Here is a 15306-nt window from a genome sequence, read left to right as displayed (position 1 = left end):
GAGGGCTGGATAACATTGTATTTCCTCAAGGAACCTCCAAATTATGATCTTCCAACTTACCCGGCTTTGATCCCTCAGGAACTGTCCCATTCCAAACCTGGTGTAAGAACTCAGGTCTGTTATCATTCATGTCAATAACGTTGATGACAATGTCGATGGGGTTCTCCACTTGGTTTCCATTAATATCCACTGCATGTGCCCTCAACTGCAAGAGTAATTAGAAAATGAAATGATTTAATGGATTTAGGTCTCCTGTGAGAAGATAAAAGATACCATAACCATAGCCATAAACAGCACAGATGGATGAAAACCAAAAGCTATTCTTCCCATCAAAATTCAAGTTAGCCAAACAATATTCTTAAGGGAGATATAGCTGATAGGCATCTGGCTCAGAGCTCTATGACTCTAATCTGTATACAAAAGAGTGAAGCAGAAACGATCCACCTTTGAAGGCAAAGAAATTGAGCTTCAGAAAAGCTAAGTCACTTTACTCAGTTTATTGACAGAGCCCCTGTCCTAAGCCAGTTCTGTCCAGCTTCCAAATCCTTTCGCTAAATCCATACAAAAGAGTCAGGATAATTAAAAATGTGGAACTGGCCTAAAGAAGTCACAGAGAACAAGAGAAAAGATGAGAATTCGGAAAGAATGAAGTGTGCACACGGAATTTTGACTCTTTTTATTGTAAAAGTCATTCATTCATAAACAGTAAAAGTACATAAGACAGTTTATTCCTCTCCCAAGGTTGAGTTCTCAGTATTACAGGTATTCTTCTAGAAATTTTATCTTTTTTCTTCCTTTGTAAACAAATATAATCACTCAGTTACTCATGGCAATATATCTTCAAAATCTTTTCATCCAGCACATAGAAAACCATTTCAATCTTTTTAAAGGCTGTGTAGTGTTCCATTGAATTGTTTCTTCTTAAAGGCGATGCTTCTATGATTTTCCTGTTAAGTATGATGCTGGCTACTGGTTTCTGCTGGATATGCTTTATCAACTTAAAGAAGCATTAACATATCTTTTTTTTTCAATTTTGAGGTTATTTAGCACATGAAATGAATAGAAGAGAAGCAAAAAGCAAAGGAGAAAAGGAAAGATATAAGCATCTGAATGCAGAGTTCCAAAGAATAGCAAGAAGAGATAAGAAAGCCTTCCTCAGCAATCAGTGCAAAGAAATAGAGTAAAACAACAGAATGGGAAAGACTAGAGATCTCTTCAAGAAAATTAGAGATACCAAGGGGACATTTCATGCAAAGATGGGCTCGATAAAGGACAGAAATGGTATGGACCTAACAGAAGCAGAAGATATTAAGAAGAGGTGGCAAGAATACACAGAAGAACTGTACAAAAAAGATTTTCATGACCCAGATAATCATGATGATGTGATCACTGACCTAGAGCCAGACATCCTGGAATGTGAAGTCAAGTGGGCCTTAGAAAGCACCACTACGAACAAAGCTAGTGGAGGTGATGGAATTCCAGTTGAGCTATTTCAAATCCTGAAAGATGATGCTGTGAAAGTGCTGCACTCAATATGCCAGCAAATTTGGAAAACTCAGCAGTGGCCACAGGACTGGAAAAGGTCAGTTTTCATTCCAATCCCAAAGAAAGGCAATGCCAAAGAATGCTCAAACTACTGCACAATTGCACTCATCTCACACGCTAGTAAAGTAATGCTCAAAATTCTCCAAGCCAGGCTTCAGCAATACGTGAACCGTGAACTTCCTGATGTTCAAGCTGGTTTTAGAAAAGGCAGAGGAACCAGAGATCAAATTGCCAACATCCGCTGGATGGTCAAAAAAGCAAGAGAGTTCCAGAAATCATCTATTTCTGCTTATTGACTATGCCAAAGCCTTTGACTGTGTGGATCACAATAAACTGTGGAAAATTCTGAAAGAGATGGGAATACCAGACCACCTGATCTGCCTCTTGAGAACTCTGTATGCAGGTTAGGAAGCAACAGTTAGAACTGGACATGGAACAACAGACTGGTTCCAAATAGGAAAAGGAGTACGTCAAGGCTGTATATTGTCAACCTGCTTATTTAACTTATATGCAGAATACATCATGAGAAACGCTGGACTGGAAGAAGCACAAGCTGGAATCAAGACTGCCGGGAGAAATATCAATAACCTCAGATATGCAGATGACACCACCCTTATGGCAGAAAGTGAAGAGGAACTAAAAAGCCTCTTGATTAAAATGAAAGTGGAGAGTGAAAAAGTTGGCTTAAAGCTCAACATTCAGAAAATGAGGATCATGGCATCTGGTCCCATCACTTCATGGGAAATAGATGGGGAAACAGTGGAAACAGTGTCAGACTTTATTTTTGGGGGCTCCAAAATCACTGCAGATGGTGACTGCAGCCATGGAATTAAAAGACGCTTACTCCTTGGAAGGAAAGTTATGACCAACCTAGATAGCATATTCAAAAGCAGAGACATTACTTTGCCAATAAAGGTCCATCTAGTCAAGGCTATGGTTTTCCCAGTGGTCATGTATGGATGTGAGAGTTGGACTGTGAAGAAGGCTGAGCGCCGAAGAATTGATGCTTTTGAACTGTGGTGTTGGAGAAGACTCTTGAGAGTCCCTTGGACTGCAAGGAGATCCAACCAGTCCATTCTGAAGGAGATCAGCCCTGGGATTTCTTTGGAAGGAATGATGCTAAAGCTGAAACTCCAGTACTTTGGCCACCTCATGTGACGAGTTGACTCATTGGAAAAGACTCTGATGCTGGGAGGGATTGGGGGCAGGAGGAGAAGGGGACAACAGAGGATGAGATGGCTGGATGGCATTACTGACTCGATGGACATGAGTCTGAGTGAACTCCGGGAGTTGGTGATGGACAGGGAGGCCTGGTGAGCTGCGATTCATGGGGTCGCAGAGTCGGACACAACTGAGCGACTGAACTAAGCACAGGAAACTGTAAATTTTATTAGACAAGCCTTTTCAACACTTATAGAGTCTCTTTGTCCCTTGACTTATGTAATATATTACATTAAGAGATTTTAATACTGAACTGTCCCTGCCATTCTATAATAAATTCTATTTTGCTATCAATATTGCTCATTTATGTGCAAGTAGTGAGAATCTGGAGAGCAAGAATTTACCCCAACACTGACCTGAAAATATTTTTTTTTTGAGATTTAACCACATGACTTCAGCCAGTAAGAATTCATACAGAAGAAATATTTCGAATTTTGGGGTTGGTATTTTTTGTACTCATAAATTACAGGATAGTTTAATTAGAGACTGGTCTACTGCATGCTACTTCACTCCATCCGTGTGTGTGCTCAGTCATGTCCTGTTTTGTGCAACCCCATGGAGTGTAGCCCTCCAGGCGCCTCTGTCCATGGAATGTGCCAACCAGAAATACTGGAGTGGGTAGGTATTTCTTATGCTAGGGGATCTTCCCAACCCAGGGATCCAATTCACGTCTTTTGAATCTCATGCATTGGCAGGTGGATTCTTAACCACTGCGTCACCTGGGAAGCCCTGCCACCTTTACTAAGTTGCCCTATTAACGTGATGCTGTTTTGTAAAAGGCTTGAAAACTTCTTTATATTTTAGAACAATGTATTAATAAAAAGCATTAGAATTACCTGTTCATTAAGGCTTTTAAGAGAACTGGTTAGTAAAACAATCAAGGCCCTTGGGAGGAGAGAATTGAGTGATACTTAGGCTTTAAAACACATGTTTAGTTTTTCATATGCTTATTTGCCAGTTTATGTCCATGGTGTCTTGCTCTACCTTATGTCTATATCTATCTGTATAATAATTTTCAAAACTTAAATAATTTTAAAAGTTTGTACAAGTGCAAAAACTCAAAAAATATATTAATGTGAAAAACAGTCTAAAAAACACATTAGCATAAGTGACATAAAAAGTATGGGACAACTAAGTATGATCGTGACACTGATGCTAAATGAATCAGAATACTAAATCAATATATAGTGTTGGGACAACTGGGCTGGCCATAAAGGAAAAGCAAAGGCGATCTATATACCTTCCTTCTTTTACTAAAATAAACTCCACAGAGGTTAAACATTTAGATGCAAATATAAATAAATAAATAAAACAGATAAAATGCAGGAGATTAGCATCTTGGAGTAGGAAAGATCTTTTTAAACAATTCCAGAAAGCCAGAATGGGGGGCTTCCCTGGTGGCTCAGTGGTAAAGAATTCACCTGCCAATTCAGGAGATGCTGGTTTGATCTCTGGTCTGCGAACTAAGATGCCACATGTTGCAGAGCAGCTAAAGCACATGTGCCACAACTATTTAGCTTGTGCTCTAGAGCCTGGGAGCCACAACTACTGAAGCTCTCGCGCCCTAGAGACTGTGCTTTGCAAGAAAAGAAGCCACTGCAATGAGAAGCCTGAGTGCCACAACTAGAGAAAAGCCCACACAGCAACAAAGACCCAGCACAGCCAACAATTAATAAAAAGAAAGCCAGAATGCACGATAAAATCAAAACAATGACAAATATCATAACGTAACAACTGTAAGTTATAGTGAGGGAAAAATGATAAACAAAGTTCGAAAACAAATAACAACAAAGGAAATATATGAAAATCATGTATCAACATCTCTAGTAGATAAAAGGTTATTATAAGTGGATGGAGGAAAAGGTAACAACTTTCCCACCCCAAATTCAACGTAAGACGGGAATAGGGAATTTACTTTAATTGGATATTCAACACATGCAACTTAAAGCATCAAGATAAATTTTCAGAAATAGCACTGGCAATAAATAAATAATGCCCGGAATTGATATGGAATGACAAGTATCTATTTTATAGTGGGGAGGTACTGGAACACAATACAACTCTTCAAGAGAACAATTTCACTATATTTATCAAATAATTCCAATTTTAGGAATTTTTTCTGAGGACATAATGGGGAAATGTACAGAAAGCTGTTCATTGCTGGATGATTTATAGTTGTAAAATAAAGTAGAAAGAACTAAATCATCCAAGTATCTGCCAGTAGGTAATTAGTTACAATTATGTTAAAGCAAGCAATCAAAAATAATAATAGAAACAAATAATGATTCCAGATGTGGAAAGATGCTAAATCTTATGATTGCTAAGTGACAAAAGTTGGTTTCAGAGAATAATCCCAATTTCAAAAAAATATATTTATGAATCTATACACAAAGAAACATCTTACAGAATATTACCAAACTTAAAGAAAAGTGACTACTTTATGTACTGGGATTGCAAATTCTTCTTACTTAATTATTAACACTGTATTACTTGAAAAGTTTTTACATTGTACCTATATTCTTTTCTAAGAGAAAATGATACTTTCATTAAAAGTTTTATTAGCTATTCATATAGAAATTGGAGTAGGAATAAAGATCAATTTAGGTTTCTCTATTAAACACATGAAAAAAAAATTGTTGAAATCCTCTTCCAGAAAAATGGGCAAGCATGGCTAGAAAAAAAGGAAAGAAAAATGCTTTCTTGAATTTATATTTTAATATTAATTCTTGATTTTTTAATTACTCAATACAATTTTTAATTGGGAAAATCAGTTCTAAATACATACTACTACTACTACTACTACTAAGTCGCTTCAGTCGTGTCCGACTCTGTGTGACCCCATAGACGCAGCCCACCAGGCTCCCCCATCCCTGGGATTCTCCAGGCAAGAATACTGGAGTGGGTTGCCATTTCCTTCTCCAATGCATGACAGTGAAAAGTGAAAGGAAGTCGCTCAGTCATGTCTGACTTTTAGCGACCTCATGGACTGCAGCCCACCAGGCTCCTGCATCCATGGGATTTTCCAGGCAAGAGTACTCGAGTGGGGTGCAATTGCCTTCTCCATTTAAATACATACATATATTTAAAAACAGGAACATATAACTATATATAAGCGTTTCTCTGGTGGCTCAGATGGTAAAGAACTGCAGGAGGCTGCAATGTGGGACACCTGGATTTGATCCCTGGGTTGGGAAGATCCACTTGAGCAGGGCATGGCAACCCACTCCAGTGTTCTTGCCTGGAGAATCCCCATGGACAAAGGAGCCTGTTGGGTTAAAGTCCATGGGGCTGCAAAGAGTCAGACACGACTGAGTGACTAAGCACACACAGCACAACTACATACAAAAGCTGTTATAACTCAATCAAGAAATGAATAAAATAGAAAAGTAACATAAAATTAGCATAAGAAATATAACTGGATAGTATATCTAAGAAATGATTGCTCAGATTGGCAGGTTAATGAAACCAAGTATTGGCAGGGTTAATCGGAAAAGAGAAATCTTAATTCTCAGTAGGTAGATAAAAATGGCACATCTTTCTGGAGATAATATGATCAACAAATAACAAAATGAAAATATGCTATCCATTTGGTATGATGCTAATTAATAGTAATCATAGTATCAGGAGATAAACTGAAAAACATAAATGTACTTGGTTGGCCAAAATGTTCATCAGGGTTTTGCTATGAAGTCTTACAACAAACCCAAATGAACTTTTGGGCCAAACCAATATTTTTATAAGAAACTGCTGTTAAAATTATAGTTTATATACATTCAGTGGAATACTATACAGCTATTAAAAATGTAATGATCAGTATGTAATTTACATGAAATAGCTTTGATCCCTTCATGGCAATTTGTTCTTGTAAGTTCTTAACCACATATCTGAAGGCAAGTATCAGCATGCAAATAGTAATATGACTTAAGGCAATTTTTAGTTTTTCCTTCGCATTGTTTGTTTATCATGAGCATTCATCAATTTTATAAAAACAATTGTTTCATAAAAATAAAAAAAATATTAAATTGAAAAGGCTACAGATACATTTCTAGCATTAAAACATTCAGGATCAAAGTTTTAAGACTAATATGAGAGACAAATGTTAAACCTTGCATGTATTTGGAAGAGTGTGAATACAAAGAATTAACAGCTGTTGAGATCTTACATGAAACCGGGCTATCAGCTCACGATCCAGAGGCTTGGTTACTGACAGCTGACCTGAGATGGGGTTGATAATGAAGATACCAGTTGGAGGCTGGTCAGCTCCTGGCCCAGTTACGCTGTACCGCAGAGAAAGGTTTTTATCTCTATCGGATCTGATCTGAGGGTCAAGAAGATAGTCACATTAAACAAGGGACTAAATGAGCTCATTATCAGAGACAGAGCATGCTACACCTCATGGCCTCTTCCAAACATACACCATTTCTTCCCAGAAAATTCCTGAAGCTCTCCCAGTCTTATTCCTTGTTCTTGCTTCCTGGTGATGGGCTTCAAAAGAGATGTCACCTGTCACTAGAAGGACTAGGCCAATGTTAACATCTAAAGAACAGTCACTAGGAGCAGCACAAAAGTCAAACTTAAGGAGTGTCCATTTTTAAACAGAATCCAAGTCTCTCTTGGAAATTTGGAGGTTAGAATATTTAACCCAGTAACAGGTGTCCAATTTAATGAAGAAAAAACTATTTACTTGTTTGCATCAGTTAGGACAAGAAATAACTGTCTATTCATAGTGTGAAAGAGCCTCAGGTGGGAACTCTAAGACTATGGTTGAGCCTGGGAGTCAGATTTCTGTACTTGCATTGTGCTGATGTTTTTCATTGCAACCAAAGCTTCCCATATTAAATTGGCACCCAATACCCCACATTCTTTATTAATAACAAAACATGCAAGAAATGATTTTATAATAGATATCTCCTATGCATAAAAATTATATCTGTTACAGGCTCACTGCTTTCTCCTCCAAATACAACATTTCCTGGAAAAATAAGCTTACAGATGAGTGGAACATATATGTCCTTTGATGTTCCTAACATCATAGAAACAGGCTGAAGAAAAGGAGGAAGAATAGGACAGAAAAAAGGGCATTTGAGCAATACTGTTTGGAGGTGGTAATAAGAAATATCTCTATATTAGACAAATACTTTTAATCCAGTAACAGAATCCAGTTTTTGTCTTGTTTTTTTAGTTAAGGCAAAATTCTTTAATTTTCTCATTCTCTATTAAAGTAGAAACATAGAAAACACCTTGATTTGGAGGTTACATATTTCACTGTTAAACTTAATTATAATACATATTACCATAGACTGGACAACACAAATAAATGACATTAAAAAATACAGCCTTCACTAAGTATGTATTGAAATGCTAAATTAATCATATACAGAAACATTACTTTCTACTAAATTTGAGAATACAGCTAGTTGTCTCATTTTCTTTTTGTAATAAATAACAAGTTGCTAATTTTACTAAGCATATAGAAATGTCTGTCATTTTTTCCCTCCCTGGGTCTGATAGCATGCATTCAGAGTAACTGGGAAAAAAAAAAACCTTGCTCTTCAAATCTGAAAGCCTGTGTTTTTTGCGCAGCCCCAGGGAGTCCGTTAATGGTATCAGAGGTCATTTTTTTATTTCTTTAAAAATCTCTCAAATGCACTCAGTACCGGCATTTTTAGCAATGATTGCCCCTTTATTTTTTCTTTGGCCCAGAAGCTATCTGTAGAGGGCAAAGATCATCATGGGGAATGCAGCTTTCAGACAGGGAAGATAAGGTGGAAGGGGAAGGGTACGGTGTGGGTGTGAATGCATGAGGGAGCTGCTGCTGCTAAGTCACTTCAGTCGTGTCCAACTCTGTGCAACTAGGGTGTATATATTCAGACACCGAACAAACTTCAGCATCCATGGCACACTGGATGGACCCACAGAAAGCTCTGCCTGTAAATAACCCAAGGTAATGAAAAAGAGACTCTTTGCAACCCTAGAGACATTTCATCAATACAAAATAGTACACACATGTCTTAAACTCTACTTTGTGGAAAAAAGAGACAAAAGCACTTCTAACATACACTGAACACATGCCACAGAGATCAGTGAAATTGTGTCACCCTACCCTGACGAGCTCTTGAGGAAAAGGCCCTCTGGAGTTTTCTGGCAAGTTGATGGGAGGGATAACCCAGTCTCTCTTCTGCCTCTGCAGGTAGCCATTGTGCTTAGTCACTTGTCTTGGAAACACTATTTCTTCTATTTCTCGTGATTCCTTCACATGAAAATACAAGAAGACATTCCTGAGTACTAGAAAAACACTTTCTGAAAGTACATCAATATCAATGGATACCCGTAAGTATAGAATCACACTTTATTATAGGCAAGAAAATAAGTCTGGAGGCCCTGTTCTCATCCCCCTATTAAAATAATAGAAAGCACCATAAAATTGTGGGCTTCCCTGGTGCCTCAGCTGGTAAAGAATCCACCTGCAATCTAATCCACCTGGGTTAGATCCCTGGGTTGGGAAGATCCCCTGGAGAAGGGAACAGCTATCCACTCCAGTATTCTGGCCTGGAGAATTCCATGGACTGTATAGTCCATGGGGTCACAAAGAGCTGGACACAACTGAGCGATTTTTCCCAATTTCACCATAAAATTGTGGGTGACACTGTTTATTGAAAAATGAAATACCAAACAATGTATTAGGTGGCTCAGCTGTGTAAACTATTTGCAGTTTCTATAAACCATCTTAGATAGTAGTTAACATTGAGAAAATTTAATAGTACCCTTTATACATTTCTCATTAGTTTAAACCACAGTTCAGGTAATGTGCTACTGTACATTAAATTTAGATCTTGATGTGCTAAAATATAATTTGAATTCCAAGAGAAGTTTAATACATACTGCTAAGGAACGTCTCAAATATTTATGACCCTATTAAATCCCACAGAATTAATGCTGTAATTATTCTAAACCTATGTCAGCTATGATGGATGCTATAGATGACCCACTTTGCACATGGGGTATTAATCTCTGCTAGATGTCAACATTTTCTTCTGTTTTTCCCTGTATCTGTGGACATTTTAGCCATTAGCCCACGCTGCTTCAATGCAAACATCCAAGCTGGTTTGCTGGAACACAGTGAATCCTCAACAACAACAAAAGCATCTTTTCATTCAATTAGTTACCAGATCCTTATTTTATATTACCCAAATGACATGATTTCCCTTCACAGTTAATAGATTAACAAATTACATTTCACATAATGAAAGTCTAACATTGGTATAAGAGAAAAAATGATATCTTTTTCTCTAATATTTATTCACATTTGATTATTGCTGTGGCTCTCACATTTACAATACCAACAATGAATATGTGTATCCTTATGTTTTAATGTAACAGTTATAGTTCATAAAATCACAGACCAATTATATGAATATGGCATCGCCCCCATATTTATTTCCAATTAACTCAAAGAACTATAATATTCAGAAACTAATAGTGTTATCATAACTTTACTGAAGAAGTTATTGTATCTTATTTAAAATTCTTAAAATAGTGGCTTACACAAAAGAAGTACTTAGCAAATGTTCAGTTGAAATAAATTTTCTGTTAAAAGTGTTGCGATGCACGATACTGGATGCTTGGGGCTGGTGCACTGGGATGACCCAGAGGGATGGTATGGGGAGGGAGGAGGGTTCAGGATGGGGAACACATGTATACCTGTGGCAGATTCATTTTGATATATGGCAAAACCAATACAATATTGTAAAGTTAAATAAAATAAAATAAAAAAAAAAGTGTATTTTATTTGTTTTATCTTGTCTTACAGCAATTTCCACCAGAGGGAGTGTATTATTCCTAAAAGTCACATCCATAGCATAAATAATTCAAATTCCCCAATTTGATTATTGAGGGACAAGACAAAAACCCAATACTCCTTGGCAGAAATGTTTTCCTGTTACTACTGTAAATCTCTACTTCCCCTGCCATAAGTTCGTCTGATGACAACTTATAAACAACTGTTTATCTTGTGGTTAAGTTTAACAGCTTGTAAAGCTTCTAAGTAATTTAAAACAAACAACTATTTCTAAGTAAATTTAAGTTATAAATCTCAAAGTATAAACAAATCTTTCAAATACAGTTTAGGATTGCTGATAAAACATTTAATCTAAAATATCCTGTAAAATTAAAAAAACAAAAACAAAAAAACAAAATAGTACTGCAGCAACTGAAGTTGATAAAAATTCCAGTACTGGCCACTCATTGATCTGATGCAAAGTATGCACGTAGTTCAAACTATACAATCCTGATTAAGTCCATCCAAAGCCACAATTAGATACTCTACCTTCACTGAATCCTCAGGTAGGGCTGGTTTGAGGCTCAGTTTTACTGCTACTTGCCACTTTTCCTGAGTCTCTTTGTCTTGAGCGTATATCAGGAACTTCGAGTGTTCAGAGGAGAGGGGGAAGCTTCTCACGGCATACACCATGCCATCTTCATCCACCTTAAAATCTGCTGGCTCGCTGCTCTCATACTGTACTTTTCTTTTCCCATTGCAGTTGCTAAACTTCACTGTAAAAATAAATGAATAAAATTAATTATATTACAAAGGCAAAAACAATTATCCATCTAAATCTATATCCAGCTTCAGTTCAGTTCAGTCGCTCAGTCGTGTCCGACTCTTTGCGACCCCATGAATTGCAGCATGCCAGGCCTCCCTGTCCATCACCAACTCCCGGAGTTCACCCAAACTCATATCCTTCGAGTCCGTAATGCCATTCAGCCATCTCATCCTCTGTCGTCCCCTTCTCCTCCTGCCCCTAATCCCTCCCAGCATCAGAGTCTTTTCCAATGAGTCAACTCTTCGCATGAGGTGGCCAAAGTATTGGAGTTTCAGCTTTAGCATCAGTCTTTCCAAAGAACACCCAGGACTGATCTCCTTTAGAATGGACTGGTTGGATCTCCTTGCAGTCCAAGGGACTCTTAAGAGTCTTCTCCAACACCACAGTTCAAAAGCCTCAATTCTTCAGTGCTCAGCTTTCTTCACAGTCCAACTCTCACATCCATACATGACCACTGGGAAAACCATAGCCTTGACTAGATGGACCTTTATTGGCAAAGTAATGTCTCTGCTTTTGAATATGCTATCTAGGTTGGTCATAACTTTCCTTCCAAGGAGTACATGTCTTTTAATTTCATGGCTGCAGTCACCATCTGCAGTGATTTTGGAGCCCCCAAAAATAAAGTCTGACACTGTTTCCACTGTTTCCCCATCTATTTCCCATGAAGTGATGGGACCAGAGGCCATGATCTTTGTTTTCTGAATGTTGAGCTTTAAGCCAACTTTTTCACTCTCCTCTTTCACCTTCATCAAGAGGCTTTTTAGTTCCTCTTCACTTTCTGCCATAAGGGTGGTGTCATCTGCATATCTGAGGTTATTGAGATTTCTCCCGGCAATCTTGATTCCAGCTTGTGCTTCTTCCAGCCCAGTGTTTCTCATGATGTACTCTGCATGTAAGTTAAATAAGCTTAGGGTAGAATAAAACTTAGTAACACGAAATGTTACTCATTGGAAAAGACCTTGATCCTGGGAAAGAATGAAGGCAGGAGGAGAAGCGGATGACAGAGGATGAGATGGTTGGATGGCCTCACCAACTCGATGGACATGAGTTTGAGCAAAGTCCAGGAGATGGTGAAGGATGAGGAAGCCTAGCGTGCTACAGTCCATGGCGTCACAAAGAGTGGGACACGACTGCGTGACTGAACTGAACATGAAATGCAAAAATTTTATTTTTACATTAGTCAAAGAATTGTTATCTTGAAATTTTTATACAACTTTTAAAGGTTACACTCAGTTTATAGTTATTATAAAATATTATTTACATTTCCCATGTTTCACGTGCCGTGTGTGCCAAATCGCTTCAGTCGTATCAGACTCTTTGCGATCCAGGGACTATATATAGCCCATGAGGCTCCTCTGTCCATGGGATTCTCCAGGCAAGAATACTGAGTGGGTTCGTATGCCCTCCCCTCCAGGGGATCTTCCTGACACAGGGATCGAACCCGTGTCTCCTGCCTTGCAGGCGGATTCTTTACTGGCTGAGGCACCAGCGAAGCAATATATCCCTTTAGCCTGTCTTACACCCAACAGTTTGTACCTACTACTTCTCCATCCCTAAATTTCCCCTCACTTCACTCCCCACTGGTAACCACTAGATTGTTCTCTTTATCTGTGAGTCTGCTTCTTTTTTTGTTATAGTCACTAGTTAATTTTAATTTTTGATTCCACATATAAATGATATAATATAGTAGCTGTCTTTTCTAACTTATTTCACTCGGTGTAATCCCCTCCAAGTCCATCCACGTTGCTACAAGCGGCAAAACTTCACTCTAGGTATGGCTGAGTAGTATTCCATTTTATATATATGTCACATCACATCTTCTTTATCCATTCATCTGTTGATGGACACTTAGGTTGCATCCATATTTTGGCAACTGTAAATAATGCTGCAATGATCACCTGAGTGCATGTTTTCTTTTCAAAAGAGTCTTTCTTTCTTTTTTTTTTTTTTTAAAGATTTATATCCAGGAGTGGAATTGCTGGATCATACGGTAGTTCCGTTTCAGGAATTTTCTTTCTAGAGAATGTCAGATGTTCTGAGTTATTCCCCAGCATCTTCTTGTTCCAAAGTCTTCCTCTTTCTTACACAAGCTCCTGGATTCTGGACCCTCAGGAATACCTGTTCCTTCCCAGGTCTCACCGATGCTGCCTTCCATTCCCTAACAAACTTCTACTGATCCTATACATCTCAGCTTCAGAGTCACTGAGGGCAGAAAAAATTACTGCTTTTCAGTCTTTGTGTAGCAACCTGAACTCTTAACACCATAGTTCTAAAGCCACACCTGACACTCACAGTGCAAGTACTTCAGAGCAAATTTTCTTAGCTATCTTGTATACCCTGCATGTTTCCTGGCATGCAGCCTTAATATATAATTTTGGAATAAATTCTGAAAGGAATAAAGCAATAATATTCATCAATACTGAATGCCCACTATGCTCCAGAATGACAAAACCTCATGCTACTTAAAAGGTGATTAGTTGGCCACTTCTAGTTCTTGTGGTGTTTATCATAGCTTTATGAAGTACTAACAGTTCTGTAGGTTTTCAAACAAATGAAAATAAAGGTACATCTCAAAATAAACAACTGAAAATGTCTTAAGAATAGAAAAAAATGAAAAAAAAAGTCAATATCTTAATTACCTCTATCTTACATGTAATGACTTAAAAGTTGAAAAAAATGAATGCTTTCTTAAAGGCAACATCAATCAGCTTATGTCTCATTGGAAACAAAACAAAGGTTAAACCACGTACTTATAAATGTAGAACTAGACCTATTCAAGCCAAAATAAAATTATAATAAAAATATTCTCCACAGAAGATGATTTTCTTTGAAATTCTTAATTATTCTTTTTGAAGAAAAATTCTATGGGAAGAACATAAAAGGATCAAAGGGAAAAAAAAAAACAATTTTTCACTTCTGTAAACATGTGAGGTTATGTTCTGACCACAATTACTCTGGATACATTTTGGAATTCAATTAATAGTCACACATTACAAAGTAAAATCATATATATTTTTTGCATTTTCCAAGGACCCACGTTCATTTTTTGAACTCCTACTCACATGTGAATTAATTAAATTCTTTTGTTTTCATCAGCATAAATTCACCAAGATGCACACCAGACCACAAATAACATGCAAGCTTACTGCCCTAAGTAACCATAAAATCCTTGATAATAGTCATAAAATACTTTACTGAATATATTATTTTCCCACATAATCCACATATACCATCCTTTATCTTTCAAACATTGCAAAATGAAAAGTTGTATCTCACACTAGATTATGATAAGTCAAAATATTTGTCTTTGAAGTAGAAATATCCCAGAAGATAACTTAATTACCCCCATCTTACATGCTGTGAGATTTAAAAATGAAACATGGGAATCTTTTCTATAGAACAATGCCATCTACTGCTTGTCTTTTATTAAGACAACAAAATGAAAAGTCAAATTGTTTGGGGGAGCCCTGCTGAGAAATCAAAATGAAAGACTTTTAGCATCTTCTTGTATAAAAAGTCCCTTTTATATCACAAAAGGTATTCACCATACTTAAAAACATACAATGTGGATGAGAAACGTTAAACACTTTTCTGCACTTTCTTGTTGACTTTTACAGTCTGGTATTGCTTGTCCATTCACACCTGGATTGTTGCATCTGCCTGCGTGGGTGGTCTTTCTCCTGCTCCAGGTCACTGCGTGTCCACTTCTAGACTAAACATCTGCAGTGATTTTCTCCTCCCTGCCTGCAATATTATATGTCAACTCTTTGACCTAGTATACAATGCTCTCTTAATTCTTAGTCACTTGGTCTTTTTGGTTTTATCTATTGGGTTGGTCGAAAAGTTGAACAGGTTTTTTCCTGTTTTTCCATCTTATGGAAAAACCCAACCGAACTTTTTCACTAATGCAATACATCCTCTTCTACAATTTATTCTG

At 37.4% G+C, this 15306-nt stretch overlaps 1 protein-coding gene across 1 annotated transcript in view; it reads right to left on the bottom strand.

Moving 5' to 3' along the window:
• CDH2 (cadherin 2) overlaps positions 1-15306 on the bottom strand; it is a 251248-nt gene that overhangs the window by 58261 nt on the left and 177681 nt on the right. The window contains exons 3-6 of the mRNA XM_086372273.1: positions 11093-11319; positions 8870-9016; positions 6929-7084; positions 61-205 (exon numbers count right to left, since the gene is read on the bottom strand). Coding sequence (XP_086228399.1) covers positions 61-205; positions 6929-7084; positions 8870-9016; positions 11093-11319 — 675 coding nt within the window. The remainder of the gene's footprint in view (positions 1-60; positions 206-6928; positions 7085-8869; positions 9017-11092; positions 11320-15306) is intronic.

This window comes from Bos grunniens, chromosome 24, assembly GCF_055505025.1.
Source record: "Bos grunniens cultivar Pamir isolate PY7600 chromosome 24, Bosgru_T2T1.0, whole genome shotgun sequence".
NCBI classification, from domain to species: Eukaryota; Metazoa; Chordata; class Mammalia; order Artiodactyla; family Bovidae; genus Bos; species Bos grunniens.
Note: the sequence above shows the minus strand (reverse complement) of the source record. Positions and strands in the feature narration are given on the sequence as shown.